Consider the following 22,478-nt stretch of genomic DNA (forward strand, 5'->3'; position numbering starts at 1 on the left):
CGCAGAGCCAGTCAGGGTCTCGTTACTGACTCGTTTGATGCTCCGGCTCTCTAGAGGAGTCGAAGCAGTCGGCGACGGTAAGTTGCGTGTAACCTCCGTACACTGCCTAGTCGCCGTGAATTTGAATTACACCGCGAGGTTGCATAAACTCTATATGCTTTTCAGGAAGGTCGAAGCAGCTCGCCTCCAACTATTGGTTCCCAAAGACATGGCAAGCTTGATGGGTTGCCCCGTTGCCTCAGGGTCGCCGGGGAAGCGTGGACAAGAGAGTTCACACGGACAAAGACTGTATGTGGCTCGAAGCCGTTCTTTGTGGAGTTCAGATGGCAAACAAGTTTTCCGGGGAACTGGAAACACTATGGAGATCTGGCCGTTTGAAGCGCAGGATGGGTTCTGCCCACTGATCATAGAATGAGGACTACTCTGGTAGTGTCTGACGTCTTTGTCTGCAGATCATTGCAACAATTTGCTTAGCTTGAGACAGACAGACAGACTTCCTAAAGTTTCCAACACGGGTTTGTCGAAAAAGTGTAGGATTGGAATCAAATTCATTTTCGTCGAGTAACCACACGTGGCTTTACCATTAAGAAAAGGCTGGGACTACTGAGGAAACATAAGCCGAGTTGTTAAATCGACTTTGAAGCAAGATAATGATGCTTTCTTCTACATGTAACATGCATGCTCTATAAAGAGAGATCTAGTTGGGCGTCGACTCTCTTTCAAATGCTCGATTTAGTCTTCAATAACCCCTGAGTTTTATAGCGTACTGGACTTTGAATCACGCAAAAGGAAGACCGAAGTGCTCCTCTCTCTACATATGCTGATGCTTTCACTCGGCCTGTGAGTTTGGCTTAGCTTTTGCTAGACTCTTGTCTCAAGTTTACATCGAGCACACGGCATGATAGAGTTATCTTTCTCCACGTTTATCGTCGAAAGCTCGAATGCGCTTTCGGGTAAGATTTCTGCTCATCGATCTTTCTAATCACGGGCAGAAAGTTTCATCATCCTTCTACATTCAGGCTCCATGAATCAGTAACTGCTAATGGGGGAGAAAAATGGAGTCACGAGTGTGGTTATACACGTGCACCTAGCTTAGTGACCAGGATACATCATAAGATGAGAGAGGTTACATGAGGGTTGAGGTTCCTGATTGAGGAGACGGAGACTAGCCATATGATACGATTGCACTCGCGAAATTTGCTGCCCAAATGGAAATGTTGAATTCATGTCTTGAGTACGATGTCAAGCTTTGGAATTCAGTATCAAGATAGCGATACTTTACTGCTTACACTACAGCTTTAGTGAGCGATACGTAAACTTCACAAGTTTGCTTCCCGTACTTGAATCATTTGAGGTGAAAACTGTGATAATCTCCGTTCAAATTTTTCAAGTTTGAAAATAAGTCAGGGTTTTCAGGACAGACCCCCAGATCCTTTGCAATAGCTTTTTAGTAAAGACTCAAGTCTTCAAGGATTGCTATTCAGCACCAAGATTTTATCACAACGTGTAAAGTGATACCCTGTTCTCCTCTTTGTTGTTCCATGTCCAATTCTCTCAACGCCACCATGATAGATATCCGCCTCTGCACATAACCTACAGCACACAATAACTAGTTCTGGAAAGAGAGGTTTCATATTCAAACCCCGTTCTTAGATATCTGATATCAACTTTCTTTTGTCGAACTTCAAGCTCTCTAGGCGAATAAAAACTCTGCAAGTAGCACCATCTTACGTGTCAAAATCGGAACTTTATCGTAATCAGTAGGAGTAGAAACAGCCCTCCGGCGGATTACCAATCCTCCTTATTTATTCATGACAGCTCTCATACTCAAATGAAGTGACCTGAGACTCATTCGGATCGAAGCATACTCTATCGACTATATGTTGATAACTCACAGAGCATACCTCACTAACCTGTCTTTTCTGTGGCAATTGACTTAATTAGACTCTTCACCTCATCATCCGACATCTCTTTGACCCCGAGCATAGGGTTATCGTCTTTGGGCCAGGGGCAAGAGAAGTCCGGCCTGGAGTTCGCATAGCGTATCATGTCGCCAAAAACCTTCATGCTGTAATTACCCGCCTGGAACTCTTTCAAGGCTCCGGCAAAGACTTGGTCCATATTTGACTTTGAATCAGTCCAACCATCAGTCCCCAACGCTTCCTTGCATAGCTTCACCATCTGCTTTTGGCTTTTGTTGACAGAATGCACGTAAACAGGCTTGTTCTCAGTCTCCATTGGGTGAAGCAAGGCCCCTGAAACGGCTTTGCCAGTTGATTCGAGTGTAGTCCAGACGTGAACATTCTCCCCCTCGTTGATATAGTCGACTTTCTTGTTGTAGATGTCGATGTTCATGAAGCCGGTCCGCAGGTTCCAATCTAGGAACGCTCCGTTGCAGATAACACTCCAAGTCATTCCGCTCTCTTCACATTTCTTCAGTAAGTGCTTGTCGTTCATATCTTTCTTGAAAAAGACGGGCACCGAGTGGACGTTGCGGTTGTTGAAATCCAGGCTGAAGTCTGATGGAATGAAACGATACACTCGAGCTGCGGCGGCAGCATCTATCAATCTTGTTGGAGTATCGTCGTGAACAAGAGTGCAGTCCACGAAAGCCTGGTGGCCCTGTAACGCATCTCTAATAGCATCAAAAGAAGTGAAGTCGACGACCTTGACATTTACACCGTCAGGGAAAATGCCCTGTTTGCGGACCAAGACGGTCACATAAAAACCATCTGCAAGCAGTGCTTTCAGAGTTGGTCTTCCAACATTACCAGTTGCCTTTCATTGTTAGTTACGGACCATTTGCCTAGACGAAGCTTGGACACGAGCTTACTCCAGCGACGGCGACTTTCTGAATCTTAGGCACCATGGTGAAAGGTATTGACACTAAGGTAGTATGAAGTAGTAGAACTTAGATGAGCAGATCAGACCGAAATCCTCTATCGACGTTGATTTTGGCGCATCAGTGCTGCTTCCGTCTCTGAAGAAGTATTTATGCTACGCGGGTGATACACAGAATTTCAGGAGAGGGCTCGCGCCCATCGAAGTAGGGCACACTGGCGGTTACCCGAGGGAGGCATTAACCGCGTCAGCAACCATGCATTCAAGACGTGGAATGTGAGAAGTCGTGGTATCTGAGTCTCCAAGACACCGTTCGCCCACTACGTGTAAGATTGACCATTGGGCCGGACCCCCGGTTTGACAGACGCATCCTCCCGCCCCAAGTCCGAGCACAAGTTGCATAACCTTGTTGTATGTCACGCAACGTCACTCGTTGAACGCACCCACATCTATCGGGACAGGTAATTTTCGCAGTTCGGTGTATACTTCCAATCGCGTCTGTCTCAGACCGTCCGATATATTTCGGGCTAGTCGGCCACTTGAACTTATGTCACGGCAGAGGTTCTGTGGGAAGGGAGTCCAGTCCCCTTATGCGGGAATACGTGCGCAGTAGATCAACCTAAGTGCGTGGGATAAGCCTGAGAGCTGTCTTGGCATCTGAAAAAGCATCGATTTCCCTCTTGGCCCATTTCATCACATGCATGGTTCAAGTACTCATCTTCTGGGGGCACTACATAAAGTAGGTTAGACCAACTAATGGCGATCTCAACACGAAGCAACCATCACTCCAAAATGTGGTTTTAATCAAGTCAATTGCAAACTGCTGAACTATCGCTATCGACCAATGATCCGTCTAGATATCCCATTCAAAATTTACCCCATCTAGTGGGTGTTGGTAACAGAGAAGCCCTTGATGGGGTAGTGGAAGTTGACGTGGTGAGACTCAACCTTGCCGCTGGCAGGGATGTAAACAGACTTATCGGCAGCTCTGCTCTTCTCCAGACTCTCCCATCCCAGAGCCGCGACGAAAACCTTGCCACCGCCATCAACCTCTTCGGTAGAGAAACCGCTGGCAAAGTCATTGAAGCCATCCATGCCGCGGACCTTCTCGAACTGAGCTCTCATGTCGTCCTCAGACATGGTGGAGCCGCTGATAGTGATAGTCTCGGCGATGGGAGAGTCGATGGCGGCTCTGGGTGCGTACGGGACGAACTTGATGAAGTACGACTTGACTGGGCCGGCCATGACCGTCTTGAATTCCTCCATTGCCTTTGCACACTCAGAAGACGCGAAAAAGCTGTCGCGGGACTCCTTTGACTTCCAGCCTACGGTAAGAATTAGAAGTGTCCTGGTCAGATAACCACACTAAATGTGGACTTACCAGAAATGAGATCAAGAACCTGCTCGTTCTCGGACCAAGGTCCCCATCGTGTGCGAAGGTAGCCGTCTTGGGTCTTCAGGGCGAGGAGGTAGGTCTTGAGAGGTTCCTTCCAGTCTTCCTTGGTACCCTTAACGGGGATGATCATGCGCTCAGTGACGCCTCCGGCAGGTGGTGCAGACATGTTGATGGTGTTTGATTTAGATGGATTGAGAGTAAAGTTCAAGTTATTTGTTGATGATTGCAGAGATTTTCTTTGATTATGTGGATGTGATTGTTGATAATGGATGATGATGATTTAAAATCCCTGCTGGAGGTGATTGAAGGTTGGTTATATACTGGTCAACTCGGGCCCGTGTTCTTCGGAGCCGTTTTTCAATACAACGGTATTTTCTGGATGCATGAAATCGAAGGCGCGAGTCCGACAGTGATCTCACGGCACGACACTGCGGCCCGGCGGCTTTCGGTGGAGTGCCACATCCTATGTCCGTTTTGGGGACTCCCGCGGCTGCCACCACGTCAGGCCATCCACGCCTAGACCCTCAATGTCAAAGGTCATGCTATCCGGAGTCAAAGTTGCGGCTGTATTGCTGTGGGGTTGCCAAAAATGGCGATCTTCTGGAAGGAAACATAGCTCTGGGTCCCCGAGCCGCGTCGTTGGCGCCATTGCGAACCCAGGGCCTTAGCTCTTCCGCGATGTTTCCAGTTGCGAGATAGCGCTGTCAAGTAGAATGATGGAGCAGGAATACCGAATAAGAGGTTTCAAGCATTCCTTCAAAACTTCAGACGAACTTGACAAGGGTAGTCACTTGCCTTATAGGGAGCGGGAGCGGAAGCTCTGCATCTCTTGTGAGACTACTGCAAGTCAGAACACAGACGTTGCAGCATGCGGGCTATGACGTTGGACTGATAGAAGGGAACAGACAAGAATCAGTGGTAGACTTCGCAAAGAGAAGCTTGCCGTTTTGGGGTATCCGATGCTTTCGAAACCATACGGCGGACAAAGCGGCGATGAGGTGGGGGATCGACGAAGGACCTCCGCAAAGTCTAAGTTTCATAAACATACAAGGAGGAGACGGGAAACATTTCAACACCCTGTTTGCTTGACTTGACATGGTCCGCGCTCTTCGGCACTGCCATCCCGTCGAATTCTCGTTGATCGCTTTCGCACCTCGCTCCGGGCTACGTCTGCTCTCTACCTACCTTGAATCCGATACCCCGTCAAACTTGCATGTCCGCCGCCCGCTCGCCTCCTGGAGCCTGAAATTTCCACAAGAGTGAAACCAGGGGCGCCGTCAGCTAGCGCGGCTTCCCGTAATACTGTGGCATTGATTCCATTGCCCCGATAGCCCTAGTCCGTTGATCAACCCGGCGGTCATCGGGGAAACACCAGTGCCCGGCCCTCCGCAACTGCGGACGGAATCAACTTGGCGGGTTTTTGTTCACAGACTCACATCCTGTCCGATGCGATGCGAGAAACAGGGGAATCTCAGCCACGTCGACGATGTGTGTGTCTCCGATCTCGAGTTGTAGGTATTGGCAATGCCACAGTATCCAAGTGACCGGGCAGAGACGAAGTTTGCATAAGTCATTGTACAAGCCAGCTGTAAACTCGTACGCACTTGGGGTTGCAAAGGGATCTCAACTCCCGACAATATCAGTTGAGTAATCACAGCTCACGAACCTTTATCACCGTTTCTAGAACCGTTTCGTTTGACTCGAGCATTGTCTGTTGTGGGAACTAAGGTACTCTGCCTTATCGACAAAAATTCATCTGCACTCGCGCGTGACCAAGTAATGAGTCTATCTTATCATGGACTGCTTAGATAGTTGGAGAAGTCGAGACTTAGAATGCCCAATGACGGACGGACGAAACTTTTACGCCAATTGAGTGTCAAGGTTTGAGTAATTGATTCCAATCACCCAACTTGTATGTGATTTTCTACTTTAATTTTCTCTACTTCATGTTACAATGATGTCAAGCAATGCGTCTCTGATTCGTTATACGTAAAATTTGAGGAGAAATCCCGAAGAGTTCCAAGCTTCTTCCGCTAACACACGTTGCCAAGTTGCGCCTCATCAACCCGCTTCTTTGCAAATACAGATAGCTAACCAGCAGCTTCGTCACACGGTGCGATATCAGTCTCCTTGAACCTTGGGAGAGAAGTAGGAAGACATGTAGGGCCCAGTCTCGTTATAGTTGTACGAGACATAAGACAATCCACCTGGCTTAGAGTAGTCCCTACCAGGCCTGAAAACCATTAGCTTTTGTCAAATGTTCAGTATCATAACTTGAGTCAACTTACAGTTTGGAAGTTTCCGTGGCACCACGGTAAAACTTGTCTGCAGACTCGTCCCATCCCAAGTTTCTCAGGGCTTGTGCAAAGTTCCTCATGGTTTGCGCATCGCTGCTCGCAGTCTGGCCCCACGGCAAATGTGCCTTGATATCGATGCGCTCCGCTCCAGGCTTCAGCTCGAATGCAAAACATATGCCCTTGTGCAGATTCTGCATATCTCTAGCATCTTTCCGTTGATCCGCCGTCATGCCTTGGGGCTCATCCAGGAGTAGATGCCACACCTTCTCCGCGGTCTCTACACCTTTCATCGTGGCTTCGTCGGTCTGAGCCCCACCAAGTGTGAACACGTCCGCCAGCACTGACTTTGCGTTTGAGGTTGTCCGAGCATAGACCTTGACGCGCGCCTTGTTGGGGTCGATGCAGTCGACAGCCATCATCTCAACTATGCACGGCTCCTTGCACGTTGCCAGATACCTTTGCAACTTTGCGGCAGATGCGGCGAGCCTGTCTCCACAAGGCTGCAACTTAGGAATCATGTCGAAAACGAGATCTGATGTCGTCGCTCCTGTCGCGAAGTGCTTGAGAACCGGAAAGTGGTAGGATTTGAGAATACGCTTTGAACGCTTCATGTCGTAGGCGAGAAAGAGTTGCGGTATACGTTTGACAAAAGAGGGCATCGCTTGACGAGCAGCGGCGGCTTCTTGGGGTGTGACAAACCATGCGCCAACGAGTTGCTCGTACCATCGCATATCGACGTCAGAAGAGACTTGAGAGAGTATTGGAACCATGGATCTGCCAATCTCTCCAGCGAAGGGGTCATCGGTAGAACCGGCAGTATCTCCTAGGGGCTCGAACGTGTAGCGAATTACACCGTCATCCCCCTTGGTGAAGTTCCACGATGGCTCAAAGGTAGATCCATCGTAAGTCAACAGCGGCCTCACTTTTGCCTTGGGTGTTGGGATTCCGAACGAAGGTACGACAACATCGCGGAACACGCGCAAGTGGTCTGCCTTCTCTTCCGGTGTATATGACTCTGCGCTGTTGAGCAAGGTATTGAGAAGTGGTGCGCATTTATCCCACCACCATCGATGCTTTGGATTGAGGGGAGGGTCAATAGGGATAGTACCATCGTTGACACTTGAGGAGAAGGCGTTGAACTTTTGAGGAGACCTCAGCGGTGCTTCGAGGCTATCCTTTACAGGATTGTAGATGGCTGCTGGTGCCATGCTGAAATCAAAGGAAGTATGTGCAGTGTAAGAAATTTAGAGGAATGAGATGGAAATGCTAACTAATCATGCTCAGATGACGCTGACATGCAGGAAGTAGGGCATCATTTAATCTTTATAGCTTCACCAGAGTCTGGGCATCCTAATTAAACACCGTTCGCCTCAAGTGATAACTTCCTAATTAGATCTACGTTACACTCCTTCAACCGAGATACTCGTGGATATGAAGATTAGGCCGAGGGCCGAAGGCCACTGTCCTCTAGTTGGGCAAGTTTGTCCGTCGTTGTCCTGGAAAGGTCGCCGTCTACTTCCAAAGCGAGAACAAACATTGAGTTTGATCCGGTATCAAGTCACGACAACGTCACTGCAATGCAGTTGTTTGGTGGACTGTCGTCCTTCGGGCAGTGCATGGATATGCTGACTACTTGAGGGCACTTACTCAGTCCTAGTAACCTTTCATCTTGAAGTTGAACAAGGAGGCTGCGGCCTGCCTGCTGTCAAGCTTAGATACCCGGAAGCCGCGTGCTTAGTTAAAACGCGGAGATACTTCGAAGCAAACAAGGACAGCCTAGCCGAGTAGCTCTACAAAGATCAGGCGAAACCATAAGCCATGGCAGCGTATGATTCACTTCGTCAGCGAAACACTCGAACTCGTGGGTATTCGTATAAGGCAAGTAGAGATGGCTTCTTTTCGGCGCCCGTCACTTGTCTACTCGATGTCATTCTGAGAGGCTTGGCCGAGGGCTGAAATCCGAGTTCGGCAACCTAAACACAACTCTAAACATCCCACTTGATCAGACGATATGGCCGCGGCAGAGTTGGTCAAGATTACGAACTCTCCGCACCTTCCGCAATTATCGGCAGTTTGTCATTGCCTTTCCAATGAGACATGTAGTCTTGAGCTTTTTCTGCACTTCACTAGTCAGGTGAAGACGATAATACGGACGTTCCCATCGGACTCTTGGAAGTTTGATTCAATGCCACGCAGCCAGTTTGGGGAATTCCAGGAGAGTCAGCCTCGTCAGGAACGGGCCTTTTGATGTAGAAGATGTTTAATATCGAGCACTCCAAGTACTACTCCGCGCTTACGGCCCCGCGCGGACTAGATCCGCGGTCATCTATGGAGGCCGAACTTCCGAAGATCCGTTATGGTATGAACATTGGCAAGAGCTCATCCTAAGCTCTAGAGCTCAGCTGAGTATAAGGTCACGAACGTCATAGACTGGAAGCTCTTGTCAATAAATGAACTCTTCCCCCCCCTTCAAGGAGAAGGTTCACGAAGTCAACTGTATGTGTGGTTACAAACGACAGCATTACTAAAGACTACACCATCTCCAAATTGGCGAAGTAATTCACCGAATCTTCAACACCGTACTACGGTTACAAGGCCACTCATATTATCATGGCACCAGGCGTCACGTCGGCGAACGGGGGGCACGCATCGAACGGTGCGGCGCCGGCTCCTCGGTTTCTTCCCCCTGGAGTATCCGTGGAGAAGTTCCAAGAGTTCGCAGCAAGCCTTCAAAAGGCAGTCGGAAAAGACAACCTCCAGATCATCACCAGAGACACCCCTCTAGATGATGGTGACTATCAGACCGTCGATTGCCAGACGCACGACATGCACTCTCTTTACGAGCGTGAGGAATTTGTTGGCAGCGCGCTCATTCACCCCCGCAATGTAACAGACATCCAAGCGGTCATCAAGCTCTGCAACGAATATCTCGTTCCTGTGTGGACGTACAGCAAAGGTCACAATATCGGCTACGGCGGTGCCGCTCCCAGAGTATCCGGAAGCTTGGTGATGAACCTGGGAAAGCACATGAACCGCATCATCGAGGTCAATGCCACGGACTGCTACTGTCTCGTTGAGCCCGGTGTCACCTATTTGCAGATGCAAAAGTATCTTGATGACAACGGGCTGCGGGACAAGGTGTGGCTGGACTCACCGGAGCTCGGCTACGGCTCCATGATCGGGAACGCACTGGACCATGGCGTGGGCTTCACTCCCTACGGTGATCACTGGATGATGCACTGTGGAATGGAAGTTGTGCTGGCCAGCGGTGAGGTCGTCCGCACGGGCATGGGTGCGATGCAGAGTCCCGAAGGCCGCAAGCAGGCGGCTCAGGGGGTACCGCCCCAGGATCAGCATCAAAATGAGTGTTGGCAACTGTTCCCTTATGGGTTTGGTCCAATCAACGACGGAATTTTCTCCCAGAGCAACAACGCCATTGTCACGAAGATGGGCATGTGGGTAAGTTTGAACTTATGAGAGGAGGCCAAGTTCGTCACAAGATGAGGCAAAGCTGACTGAGGGATAGCTCATGCCCGCACCCCCTGGAATTACTCCCTTCATGGTGACATATGAGAAGGATGAAGATCTTGAGGCCGTCGTCGATATTATTCGTCCGCTTCGTGTCGTAAGTTGCTGCCCTGAGACTTGATGAGTAACGCAGCTCACAAAAACTCTACAGAACATGGTTCTTCAGAATGCAGCTAGTCTCCGTCACATCTCGCTCGATGCGTCGCATTACCACCCCCGCACAGCATACACTGATGATCCCAATACCCCGCTCACGGAAGAGCAACTGGATGCTGCGGCGAAGAAGGTCGACCTTGGCCGCTGGGTTTACATTGGTGCGGCCTACGGACCCGAGCCCATCCGCAAAGCCCATCTCGAAATCACTAAGCGTGAAATGACCAAGGTTCCCGGAAGCCGGTGGTTCCTGCTTGAGGATCGTAAAGAAGAGCACAGCACCTTGCACTGCCGTGCTGACACAATGCGAGGCTTGCCGACATGGGATGAGCTCAGGTGGCTCAACCAGTAAGTGCCCAAACGCCCTATTTCAAGGTTACAGCTTTGACCAGTTTACTCAGGTGGATCCCCCACTGCACATTCTTGTCATTCTCGCCAATCTCCAAGGTTGATGGCAAGTCTGCCATGAAGCAGTACACGATGGCTAAGAAACGCTTCGCGGAGGCAAAGTTGGACTACTTTGGTATTCTCAGCATTGGCATGCGTGAGATGCGTAAGTCATCCATCACCCAGTTTGTCGCTCGGTCATTATGAGGCATTGAAAAAGATTGCTGACGCGAGGTTGCACAGACAACATTGTGTGCATCGTTTATAACAGGGAGGATCCTGACATGCGTCGCCGTGCGCAGTGGCTCGTCCGTACCATGATCCAGGATTGCGCTGACAACGGCTGGGGCGAGTTCCGTACTCACGTCGCTCTCATGGATCAGATCGCGGATACGTACGACTTCAATAATCATGCGCTCGGCAAGTTGAACCAGACCATTAAGGATGCATTGGACCCGAATGGCATTCTGGCACCTGGAAAGAGCGGTGTTTGGCCCAAGAGCTACGATAAGTCCAAGTATGTCCTCAACAAAGACTACATCGAATAAGTCAGAGTGGGGCTCGAACTACCTTACAGTCTAAATCATCACATCCCGCACGCACAGCTTAGCAATTGAAAGTTTCTCTTAACATAAGGTTCTCAGAATATGACTGGCAACTCTGGATAATGAATAAGTCCAGTCGACTAGCCGGTGAGCGTTATGCCATGGAAAACCCACATCCGCGTTGCGAAGAGCCACTGAGGTTGTCAACATGAGCGGTTGGGGAGCGCCCGAGACAACGCGATCCCAAGCCGTTTTTGCGTGACCCGCTGATGATGTCCTTGAATAGCAGCTACGGCTTCCCGACTTCCAACAAAGCATGTCGCTTAATAATCAGCCCTGATGGTCTAGCGGTATGATTCTCCCTTAGGGTCTTGACGACATGTCTGGGAGAGGTCCCAGGTTCGAATCCTGGTTAGGGCCCAATTCTTTTGCTTTTGGCCATCATCCGACAGATACGTGTTGTTCTTATGTGCTTCCACCATTTTTGTCTATTAAACTCGTGATAGAGTGAACATTTATTCATTAACAAGCCAGACACAAATAGTGTACTCACACTCTAAATCTATCTGGACTTGTCTGTAAGACAAGTTAAGGCCTTCCTGAGAACAGCTTTGTTATGCTTCGCACTTCCGTTGAATGATGATCGGCTTCCAGCATGAAGCGCGAATATCCGTGGACTCGGTTTCAGATCACCGACAAACGTTCTCAGTTCCCAGCGTTTCCGGACTCCGGATACGGGCCGTGTCAAGTTGATCAAGTTGAGACGAAAGCTCATGCTGGGGAAGGCCTGCGTGGGATCTTCGATGCATCAGCATGATTAGCATCTACATTGGGCGAAGGATTGTTTCGGTATCGGGCAAGGGTCAATAGACTTTCTCTACATCAACTTTCTTAGAAGCTTTGCTAGCAGGCTGATCTGATTCTGGTCTCAGTCTCGGTTGTCGTTAATGGCCTTCCCCAAAGAAAGCTGTCCCTCGCGTGGAAGGACCTTTGACTGATCTGTCGTCATTTTGAGAGGCAAAGTCACGAGACTGAAAAGCAAAAGCGGTTGCGCTCCATGGCCTGGCATAAGGTCTTATAGGCAACTTGGAAAGCTCTTTCATCAACTGATGACCAACCGTTTACACCATCATTTGACAGACATTGGAAGTAAACTGGCTGACGGCATTCTTCTTCTATAAAGTATCTAGAACTTGGAGGTCAGAATTGAGGAGCAGAAGCAGATCTCGAGATGTCCAGAGAGTCCGCAGACCCAACTGTAGCTCTTGTGACGGGGGCCAACCAGGGCATAGGCTACGAGATTGCCAAGCGACTGGCGTCGGAGCACCCTGATTACCACGTCTTCATGACAGGGCGACGGAAGGAAGCCATCGAGAAGGCAGCTTCGGAGCTCCAGGAAGCCGGCTTGAATGTCGAGCCTCTAGTTCTGGACATCACATCCGATGACAGCATCAAATTGGCCGTCGACACAGTCCGCACAAAATTTGGCCATCTCGACGTCCTCATCAACAATGCCGGAATCCTCTTGGGCAAGCCGGAAGACTCGACCCGGCAAAAGCTCGCGACGGTCTACAACACTAATGTCTTTGGTTCCATCGCCGTCACAGACGCTTTCATACCTCTCCTGCGCGAGTCGTCCAAAGTGAAGCGCGTCGTTTTCGTCAGTTCAGGGCTGGGGAGTCTTGCGATTCGAACAGATCCTAATCTGGGACCTGTGAGGGACTTTATCGAGTATGGTTCCAGCAAGGCCGCGCTCAATCACGCTGCGATGACTTTTGCGTCTAGATACAGAGACGACAAGATGTGGAAGTTCAATATTTGTTGTCCTGGCTACTGTGCGACCAACATGAACTCGTACGAGGGGCCTGATGAGGCGTCGTTGGGATCGCTTCAGGCGGTGCATTTGGCGACCTTGGGACCTGATGGTGCGAGCGCGACATTTTCGAACCGACATGGCCCGATCCCGTGGTGAATGCTCGGTGGGTTGGCCAGGCAGCGGGAAGAAAGTTGGTAGATACGTGTTGAAATCATAGTCCCATATCGATACTCTCAATCGCATGATGGATTGATAGACCTGACCATGGGCCCAGCCCTCAGAATGCACGAGGGGTTATTTGGGGGTTCCGTCTTATAACAATCAGCCAATATGGGCTCTCGGCGCGATAAATTGTAACTGTAATCAATCACTTACACGCCATTTGACTAAGTAATTGTTGTGCTGGCTTAACACCAGTCGCAAATGGGTCTGAATGTGTCCGATTTGTGGCTAGGGATCAGCGAGAGCGCGCCAATTGGGCGATTGTCTCCATGTTTCTACAAGGGCGCACCTGTACCAGGTTCCCCGCTCCAAATCATCTCGCACTTGAAAGAGAAGCAGTCTGACCCGATTACATCTTCAGTTACCTTCATCGACAATCACATTGAACAGAACAACAGTCTTCACAATGGATGGACAGCCTGTTAGACGACCTTACAAAGGCTCATGCCATTGCGGTGCGACGCAATACATCGTCTTCCTCTCGTTTCCTCACACACTACCTCAGCCGCGTGTCCCCAAGGCCGAATCGCGAACGCATCAAGACTTCTATAGATGCAACTGCACCACCTGCCACAAAGCTGGAATCTTTCACATGCGCCTCGCCTCGGCCCCTGATGACTTTCTTCTCCTGAAGCCCCTCGACCCGTACAACGACTTGGGCGACTATACGGTCTATGAGAGAGACCTGCACTTTCTCTTTTGCAAAGGTTGTGGCATGCGTTGCTTCACTTTTATGGGGAAGGGCGAGGTGGTTGATGTAGATCTAGCTGCCCTAGGAGTCGGCGCTGGGACCGACTCCGGATCGGAGGAGAAGGAGGCCCGCAGCAAAGGCGGGCCGGCGGCTACGGCGACGGCGGGCGAGAAGAGCATGACAAAGGTGTGGAGACCAAACAAGGAGGGGTGGGTGGAGGGCAAGAAGTTCGGAAGCTATTTGAGTGTCAACGGATATTCCGTCGACGCCGGCCAAGAGGGATTCGACCTACGCGAGATAACGGAGAAGAAGTGGGTTGGGTATTGCGATTGGCTTGAGCTGCATTCCGAAGGGTCTCAAGGGACTCGACATGATCGGCCCTGGGAAGGCGGCGCTTATTGAGCTGATGAGGTTGGTTCGAAATGGGCCGATTAGTCAAATCCCGGAGTGATAGGGGAATGAAGCGAACGCGTTGAAGTGGATTTGAGCTGAATGGCAGGCTGGTTGAAGCCTGGCATATCTTGGTTACGCCCGGGAGGACGGGGCTCATCGGGATATGGATTTCCTCCGCATCCATAAAAGGATTCCGGCCCCTGATACGAGCATCGATTCTGACTTGCTCTTTTCGCTCCTTCGTAGTATCATTTCGTAACAAATCTGCCGATAGCTCTGATATCCAAGATGATTAGCACTATAACAATGCACTATTGACATCCTTGCTCGAGTCGTGTGCCTCTGGACATTGCTGACGGAGTATCACTGCGGAGGTCTGCATTCCGCTCCCGGCTGACTGCCGCGCAGCCAACGGAGGCTTAGCGGAATTCAAGATCTATCATTGCCCCCCCCCCCCCCCCTATGACAGTCGCATTGTGAAACGATCTCCTTGCTATCAAGAAGACTATGGAGATTAGCAAAACTCTAACCCCGCATTTTCCTTATCATTGGGTCTGAGTTGCATGGAGAGAGACGAACTTGTAAGGAGACATATCTTGGCGCTATCTTCATCAGGTAACGAACCACCCTGTAGTATTGCAGCTATTACATGCCGCGCCCACATCCGGTCAGCTAGCAGCGCCATCCAAGAGATATATAAAAGGAAGCCTTCGAAGGGTCGTCCGAAATCAGTTGAACCTGTCAACCTTTTTACTTTTTACCTGCAGTTGTATCTCCCCTTCACATGTCTTTGCTCTCAAACCTTGCATTACGTATCACCAACTCCACCCCCGCAGCAACAACAACAGCAACAATGACCAACACAAGCAAAGTTGTCAAGGTGGCCGTCACCCAGGCCGAGCCCGCCTGGATCGACCTCCCAGCCGCCGTCGCAAAGACATGCAAGCTCATCGCAGAGGCCGCTTCCAACGGGGCTCAGCTCATCGCCTTCCCTGAGTGCTGGATCCCCGGTTACCCCGTGTGGATCTGGACCCGCCTCATCGACTTTGATCTCAACGTAAAGTACATCAAGAACTCGCTTCAGCTTGACTCGCCTGAGATGGCCACCATCCAGGCCTGCGCAAAGGAGAACAACATTGCCGTCTCGCTCGGCTTCTCAGAGAATGACAACCACTCGCTCTTTATCGCGCAGGCCCTCATCGGCCAGGATGGCGAGATCAAGGTGCACCGCCGCAAGATGAAGCCTACGCACATGGAGCGGACCATCTTTGGCGACGCGTCGGGCCACTGCTTGAAGAGCGTGGCTGAGCTGCCATTTGCGCGAGTCGGTTCTCTGGCGTGCTGGGAGCACATCCAGCCCCTTTTGAAGTATAACACGATTGCCCAAAAGGAAGAAATCCATGTCTCGGCATGGCCCAGCGTCACGCCTCATTCCGGCGGTGGCCCGGACATGTGGTCGATGAGCGCGGAAGGTATGTCATCACTACGGTCGTTCCGGGCGGAATTCCACATTCCGATATTCCGGCATCTTGATGAACTTGAACTAACCTAGATGATTAGGATGCCACAACCTCTCCCGCACATACGCTATTGAGTCAAACGCTTTTGTTCTCCACAGCACGGCGCTCATCTCCGAAAAGGGCATCGCGGCGCACAGCAGCGCGGGCGGCGCCATCATGTCCAGCCCCGGCGGTGGAACCTCTGCCATCTTCGGCCCGGACGGCCGGAGGCTATCGGAGCCCGTTGACGAGAACACGGAGACCATCATCTACGGCGAGTTGGACTTTGACGCCATCCACAGGACAAAGATGTTCGCGGATTGCACCGGCCACTACAGCAGACCGGATCTTCTGAGGCTTAATGTGGATAAGGAGATTAAGATCCTGGTCAGGGCGGATGGTAGTGTTGCGAAGGTGCCGAAGGAGGAAGAGGAGGAGGCTGTGCTTGTTCTCTAGATACCTATTTCATAATTGCCATTTCTGTCATTCTAGCAAATCAAACTTTTCATCCATAAACTACCATCGCTTCGACCGAGATTTCCTGATCATTCAATCGCTGCATAACACCAAGATTGCAACAAGAACCTTCCGAACCATGAGAAGGTATAGAGGTGTTTTTTAGTACCGATACATTGCATCCGTGAGCCTACGCTACACATGTCCGAGACATTTTCCCATCTCTTGGTTCGTTCATAACCCATTGTTAGTGGAAAGCCAATTGAAGTCTTCGCAATCTGTGAGCCCCTGGAAGGCCTGGAGAAAGTCAAGAGTACCCATAGGATTCGTCCGCTCACCGCTCAAACCAGAAACATCGAGAGTTCCCAGAGACGCAAACGAGCTCATGTCCAAGGTGCTAAAGTCCACGGGTGGCGCATCAGCCGCAGTAGCGCCGTACCCATCCCACTCATACTCGAACTGAACCTGGTTCACACCACTCAGGTCCGCCTCGCCCGTGTCCCTACTCCTAGGCTGCGTAATATTCGCGCCCAAGTCACTTTGAGCATCGGGCGCTGTCGACACAGACTGCTCGATCTGGTAACTGAACTCGATGGGCAGAGCCCTCATCACGCCCCACCGCTGCGCGAGCACGCGGATGATCTTGATACTCTTGACGGCGCGGACGGGCCACGAGACCTGTAGCTCGCGCAGGAGCTCAAGGCACTGCCGGAGCCAGTAGGTGCTCTGGTGCCGCAGCGCCGGCGTCCAGCTGGTCGCGTTCATGAGGTGCACGATGGCGGCGCTGAGGAGGTGGTGGATGATGACCGGGTTCGGGGATATGTCGAAGCCGTGGGCGCGGCGGTAGGTCCGGACGAGGCGAGAAGTCGCCGTTGCTGCTGCGGTGAGGGAGCGGAGGACGAGAAGCATGAATTCCGAGTTTTGTCTCTTGCTGCTGCTGTTGTTCGCAGTGTTCCCGGGCTCGGTTGTCTCTGAGGTCTGTGAGATTGCGGCAAAAATGCGGAGGAACGGGGGCATGGTGATGAGGATTGTCATTTGGTAGGCTAGGTGGAATTGGATAACTGGTTTCGGGGTTGAGTCGCCCGATAGATGGAGCCTATCATCGCGGGAGCGGAAGAAGGCGCTGAGTGCGTCCTGGCTTGCCACGAGGATGCGGACTTGTTGCGATATGGGTAGAGATTCGAAGTTTGTTGAGAAGCTGAGATCAGTGTTACTCACGAAAGTCCATCTTCTGAAACCTGTATGGGAGACGGGGAAGCAGGACTTACACCTGGTCCATGTACTGGTCATGCAGATACCACAATTTGCACTGCCATGCAAAAGATACTTGACCTAGGCCCGCCTTAGAGCTCTCAAAGGTCATCTCAAAGTCCGGTACGTTGACTCTCCGCCACGGTAATGCGCAGTTACGGCCTAGAATCGAGATGGCTGTCCGGTCAATGATGTAAAACATCCAAAAAGTGCGAATCTCCTGCTCCGTAGCCTCCAGCTGCCTGGCTTCGCACTCGTCTAGCGCCAGAACGTGCAGTCTCAGATGTACGCACATGCCGGCGGCCATGGAGATGAACATCCAGCCAAAGTGGTCTCTCCCCATAGCCAATGAGCGCCAGGACATCATTGACAGCCCCTGGATGACCTTGAGTGTTGGGTTCTGCCGACAGCAGGTGAACATAAGGCTTTCTGCAAACTGCGCGAATGCATCTCCTATGAGGGTAGCATCTGGTCGTCGTGTAAAGGTTGTGCCTGTAGCGATGATGGCACTGTGTAAGAAGGCTTCATCTGGGGTTTGGTAAGGGTAGTTGTGCAGGAAGTCGTTTGTCGTGTACGGCGTGAACTGATGTTCTTGGTTGATGTTATCCAAGAACAGATCCGCCATGTCATAGATTAGGCCCTTTTGTCGACAGTAAACGAGCACCTGTTCTGGAGGGATGACTTGATGGGCCATGGGTACAGCTGGCCGTACGGGATCGACTGCATAGTGAGACCCAGTGGCAGGGTCGTCGATGATGGTTACCCCGTCACCGACATTCGTTCTCCAAAGCATTACACACAGCTCTTCCATTGCCATCTGAGACCTCTCTTGTGTCCCTGAGTCCTTACTCGCACTGCCTCCATGGTCTTCTATGGACACAACGTCCTTGGTCTCCTCGTCGTCACCGCCGGCTGGGAGACCTTCGGTGGCGTCACCTCCATCGAGACTTTCTCGGAGGGTCGCATCGGGCTCTGCAGACTGAGATGCGCGATCACTCAGAGACAACGCCGGAGAGGGCTCTTTCTCAACGCTTTGCTTCTCTAGTGCCAAGAGCAGCGATTGTACTTGAGCCTCGAGGGCTCTGACGTAGTCCTCATCCCAGTATTTCCGCCTGGATGATTACGTTAGCGACATAGTCCGGTGGCTACTTAGCATTACTTATAGTTGACGTGAACCATAAGTGACTAGTAGGTGACACACTTTCTGGGGCGTTGCTCAGTGTAAACACATTCCCTGTTCTGCCTGCTGCACAAGGAGCATGCAGGACGGGCAGCATCGCACTGCCGACGGGAGAAAGTCGTTAGTCACGGCAGTTCACGAAAGGACTAGGAGACTAGCAAGGGAGCTCGGGGAAGTTGGTCCTTCCCCGTGGGGTCTAGAATGGAGTCTAGAAATGGAGCAAAACTTTGGGAGAGTTCTTCTTCGCGCGCGGACGACCTACTTTTCGCTTCCCCGCCCTGCACCGGTCACAAGCGAAGCTTGTTGGTTTCTGGGACATGGCCGTGTTGGGAAGGGACCTGCTCGAGGTACTGGGGGGGAATGTTTGTCGGATCTCAAAGTTGGTTTCTCTTCTCGGCCACGCGCAGCGCCGAGTAAGTAAGCTTACCCTTTCCTTTCTCGCGTCTGCAAAAAAGGGGCCCGCGACGTTGGGGCGACTCACTTCATCCGGCTGCCAACGGTTTGTTTCCTTTCATCTGTGTAGATCGACCACACCCTCTCTGCAGGCGGACGAATCCAGAAAGAGGGGGGTGCGAGACCTTCTGGAAGACCTGATGGCAGGGCTTGAGTCGTTCGAAATGACTCTGCTGGCGAGCGACTGACGTCTCTCGTACGCGGTGTTGTTCGGTGGTTTATCTGCGGGGTGGAGACCTCCGCAGGATAAGCCCAGGGCGGACGGTGAATTGAGCATGTCATAAATGTCATAAATGGCACCGGGGCGGAGATGAGGGGTTTGCGAGACATTTCCCAGGGCACGAGGGGGCTGACAACCCTGATATGCTGAGTGGCTGCGGATGGCCGGAAAGATTTCCGATGCCCACGCTATAGACTTCCCAGCTGAACTCTGTATCCATATGATGGTTTCTTTTTGTTCTGTGAAGAAAGGGGCCTTATCTTGGGGGATCTTTAAGACAAAGACCTCACGAGCGCGGGCCACAGCTCAGAAATTGTTGATGCGGAGAGTCAGGGTGGGCGAGTCATGTATCAAAGGGCTATTGGCAACGCCTGACAAAGCGAACAACAATGGCTGATGTTCGCACAGAGGGGCAGTATTAGAGCACCTAACTTTCAGCTTCGTACAAAAATGTAGTAATCAGAAATTAGATCATAGCTAAGTGCGCTATCACAAGTCCCGCGCGAAGCAATGATGAGCTGATAAATGGTGCGGTGAGAGGAGCCAAAAGTAAGAGCGTTGAGCTTTGCTGGCAGAAAATCTGCTTCTAGTGCGAGATGGTCTTAACTTACGTGGAGGAACATGACGAGCTCAATAGGTACTGATTAATTGATACTTGAGTAGTTCCCTCTCGATTGGAAAGCATGGAGTATCTCAATTTGGCGTCAGCAAATGCCTCTCATCACTGTGCACATGTATAGGCAGGCATATGTAGTCAATAGGGTGGGAACAACATGCGCTTTTGTGTTGACATCTTGCTTCGTTTCTCGAAGGCGTCGCCTGTTGGAATCTGAAAGAGCTCAAGCCGTCCACTCACCTACTTTATGCGTCAGCTCTACATGCTGAACATACGCAGCAGCATTATTTCATACAAGTGTATCACTCAAAATGTCTGAAATCATAGGGTTTGGAGATGTTGAGGCATGTCGTTGATCCGCTTGTCAACACTATGTCACAGATAACAGGGTGATGACACCTATAGCCACACAAGATCGAATGATAGGATTAATACAACCTTTTTGCAGTTTACTACTGTGCGCACATAGTATTCATACATAATGACGCGTGAAGAAATCACAATTTTAATCGACATTGCGGGCTTCGCCGAGTGAAGTCGCGGCTTGTGAACACTGTTTTGATCGTGCAGCCTGTTGTGAGAATGGACTGTTTCTCGGCACACCAGATTTGTATACTACGGAGCCCCCGAAAATCCCCATATACGATTACAAGAAACGGCATGTTCCCATTTCGGCCACATAGGTGTCGTGGTCACATTATTATCCTTAGGGCTTGTCGAGTTGAGGTAATTGTTCATGAGGTAACTTTGGTAATAATCGCATAAACTGAGCGACTTTGAAAGATGGCAAAGCACAGAGAAATCCGGCCTCATCCGTTGGATTCCATCAACAAACCCCGCTTGAAAAGATGATGTCTCGTCGAATCCTTCGAACATCAACAAAGTGGAATTGCGATCCTCCTCAGTCGTTGATCGAGATGTACCTCAGTAATTACAAAACGTTTACCGGACAGCGTTAGGATCAATCACAAAGTCATCGCAACATCAGATCCTACGGCACTATCACTTTCACAATTCCACGAATAATCAGTCAACATCCTTCTCAATCCTTCCATAAAGTTCCTGCGATAGTCTTGGCGGCTCACGGGGTGGTATGGGTAAGCGGGCTTCCTGTAGGCTTACTGCATTAGGACGTACGAGCCTATAAAATGTCGGATGAAAAGCGACTGTCGAAGTGGTGACTTGTAGCACATGTTGAAATAGTTACCAATGGCTTGATCACCTCAATTCAGGTACCGTCGAATCACGAGTGGCATTTTCACCCAGTATCATGTATCATCGAAGGTGATGGCCACACGACCGCAGCTAGTTCTCAGAGAAGGCGCGTCCTAGCGGCAGAGTGCGAGTCTCCAGATTCGTGGAATCTTCTTAGTTTCAAAGATTCAAACGTGCACATGAATGACCGGCAGAAATAAGAACCAAGTTCCTCGTAGCTGGGGTTGTGAGACCTCCCTCGTAGAAATGACACAAATGGCCTAGAGAAAACCCAGTATCAATGCAGTTGAGTATAAAGAGGTGCAGAATCATCGTTTTCGAAAGCACAACTCCATCCCCTTTGACCACCACCATCATCAAACAATCTAGTACACTGAGTTCCAGTGTGCATCCCACATCACTAATGTACGTCCTTTCGATATCGAGTTGTGTGCATCTCAAACAATTTCTTCAAGAGTTTTAATCACGTCACATGAACATGGCGTCGATTAGAGTTATTCTAACCAATCCAAGTACACGCAACTGCTCAGCTTCATCCGAGATGAAGTTCATCGCCATCGTCGCCACTGCTCTGGCGTCTCTTGCCCTGGCTGCGCCCAACCCCGAAGGTCAGACAACTTCAATCAAACTCAGCAAGGACTATGTCGACGCCATCATAGCTGCGTATCCCGATGTCCATAAGCGCGACTGTAGCTTCGACTTTAGCTGTGGCTGCATCTTCTGCGTCTAGTCTTTCGAAGGCCAAGGCAGCAGGTATCATTTCAAGTACTTGCTTAAGGGCAGCCTGCTTGATAGGCTCTCAAGCAGAGTGGATGGAAGTCTCTGCGGGAGAATTACAAAGTACCAATGTACTGTGGAATCTATTTGAATTGAACCGTTGATCGTTTTTGCAAACATCTGGAATGACTGCCTTTAGTCTATTGCTTTGTGCATGGCAATTTCCCGAATGACTGAATTGTGATTGGAGATGACACTGATTTTACTTTGTCTTGCCAGATCACAAGATCTACCACCTTAGTAAATAATACATGCATATAGTCATTGGCCGTACGAAAGAAAAGCAAAGCAAAACACACTTGCAAGAACGCAAATTCCATTTAAAGCTGCGACAAGCACATTATCTTATCTGGTTACAAGCTTTTCGAAACGAGGATTGCGCAAACCGGCGCTTACGCGGTTCCCTCGTACCATTTCAAAGTCCAGTCAGGCCAGCATTCGTTTCAAACTTTTGGTGGAGATGATTGACTGCGGCGTGAGCCGGAACGGTCGATCACCGACGCGAATCCGAGCACAGGGCATTGTTCCGCCCTACCGGCCGA

At 50.5% G+C, this 22,478-nt stretch overlaps 9 protein-coding genes across 9 annotated transcripts; 5 read left to right on the plus strand and 4 right to left on the minus strand.

Moving 5' to 3' along the window:
• Positions 1 to 1,908: 1,908 nt before the first annotated feature.
• Positions 1,909 to 2,869, minus strand: HER10_EVM0013277 (uncharacterized protein; the record flags this gene model as incomplete). Its single annotated transcript, XM_035482641.1, has 2 exons — positions 1,909 to 2,778; positions 2,834 to 2,869. 2 exons carry the CDS (start codon positions 2,867 to 2,869, stop codon positions 1,909 to 1,911), a joined length of 906 nt encoding a protein of 301 aa, XP_035330306.1.
• An 854-nt stretch (positions 2,870 to 3,723) lies between these two features.
• On the minus strand, positions 3,724 to 4,403 carry HER10_EVM0013013 (uncharacterized protein; the record flags this gene model as incomplete). The annotated part of the gene is made up of 2 exons (XM_035482385.1): positions 3,724 to 4,166; positions 4,223 to 4,403. The coding sequence occupies 2 exons, from the start codon at positions 4,401 to 4,403 to the stop codon at positions 3,724 to 3,726; spliced, it is 624 nt and encodes a 207-aa protein (XP_035330277.1).
• Positions 4,404 to 6,358: 1,955 nt separating this feature from the next.
• Positions 6,359 to 7,742, minus strand: HER10_EVM0010136 (aromatic prenyltransferase; the record flags this gene model as incomplete). The annotated part of the gene is made up of 2 exons (XM_035479605.1): positions 6,359 to 6,470; positions 6,526 to 7,742. The coding sequence occupies 2 exons, from the start codon at positions 7,740 to 7,742 to the stop codon at positions 6,359 to 6,361; spliced, it is 1,329 nt and encodes a 442-aa protein (XP_035329942.1).
• Positions 7,743 to 9,144: 1,402 nt separating this feature from the next.
• Positions 9,145 to 11,150, plus strand: HER10_EVM0004260 (FAD binding domain-containing protein; the record flags this gene model as incomplete). The annotated part of the gene is made up of 5 exons (XM_035473910.1): positions 9,145 to 9,993; positions 10,061 to 10,159; positions 10,214 to 10,563; positions 10,617 to 10,768; positions 10,846 to 11,150. The coding sequence occupies 5 exons, from the start codon at positions 9,145 to 9,147 to the stop codon at positions 11,148 to 11,150; spliced, it is 1,755 nt and encodes a 584-aa protein (XP_035329199.1).
• Positions 11,151 to 12,378: 1,228 nt separating this feature from the next.
• HER10_EVM0001756 (putative short chain dehydrogenase) lies at positions 12,379 to 13,119 on the plus strand (the record flags this gene model as incomplete). Its single annotated transcript, XM_035471491.1, has 1 exon — positions 12,379 to 13,119. One exon carries the CDS (start codon positions 12,379 to 12,381, stop codon positions 13,117 to 13,119), a length of 741 nt encoding a protein of 246 aa, XP_035328902.1.
• Positions 13,120 to 13,591: 472 nt separating this feature from the next.
• Positions 13,592 to 14,278, plus strand: HER10_EVM0008685 (uncharacterized protein; the record flags this gene model as incomplete). The annotated part of the gene is made up of 1 exon (XM_035478198.1): positions 13,592 to 14,278. The coding sequence occupies one exon, from the start codon at positions 13,592 to 13,594 to the stop codon at positions 14,276 to 14,278; it is 687 nt and encodes a 228-aa protein (XP_035329761.1).
• Positions 14,279 to 15,122: 844 nt separating this feature from the next.
• On the plus strand, positions 15,123 to 16,224 carry HER10_EVM0009955 (uncharacterized protein; the record flags this gene model as incomplete). The annotated part of the gene is made up of 2 exons (XM_035479426.1): positions 15,123 to 15,741; positions 15,830 to 16,224. The coding sequence occupies 2 exons, from the start codon at positions 15,123 to 15,125 to the stop codon at positions 16,222 to 16,224; spliced, it is 1,014 nt and encodes a 337-aa protein (XP_035329922.1).
• A 234-nt stretch (positions 16,225 to 16,458) lies between these two features.
• Positions 16,459 to 18,654, minus strand: HER10_EVM0006975 (fungal specific transcription factor domain-containing protein; the record flags this gene model as incomplete). Its single annotated transcript, XM_035476543.1, has 3 exons — positions 16,459 to 17,422; positions 17,493 to 18,587; positions 18,635 to 18,654. 3 exons carry the CDS (start codon positions 18,652 to 18,654, stop codon positions 16,459 to 16,461), a joined length of 2,079 nt encoding a protein of 692 aa, XP_035329554.1.
• Positions 18,655 to 19,551: 897 nt separating this feature from the next.
• On the plus strand, positions 19,552 to 21,889 carry HER10_EVM0002369 (uncharacterized protein; the record flags this gene model as incomplete). The annotated part of the gene is made up of 3 exons (XM_035472084.1): positions 19,552 to 19,569; positions 19,806 to 19,823; positions 21,701 to 21,889. 3 exons carry the CDS (start codon positions 19,552 to 19,554, stop codon positions 21,887 to 21,889), a joined length of 225 nt encoding a protein of 74 aa, XP_035328981.1.
• Between the last annotated feature and the right edge of the window lie 589 nt (positions 21,890 to 22,478).

The sequence above is a fragment of the Colletotrichum scovillei genome, assembly GCF_011075155.1.
Source record: "Colletotrichum scovillei strain TJNH1 chromosome Unknown Contig00009, whole genome shotgun sequence".
NCBI lineage: Eukaryota > Fungi > Ascomycota > Sordariomycetes > Glomerellales > Glomerellaceae > Colletotrichum > Colletotrichum scovillei.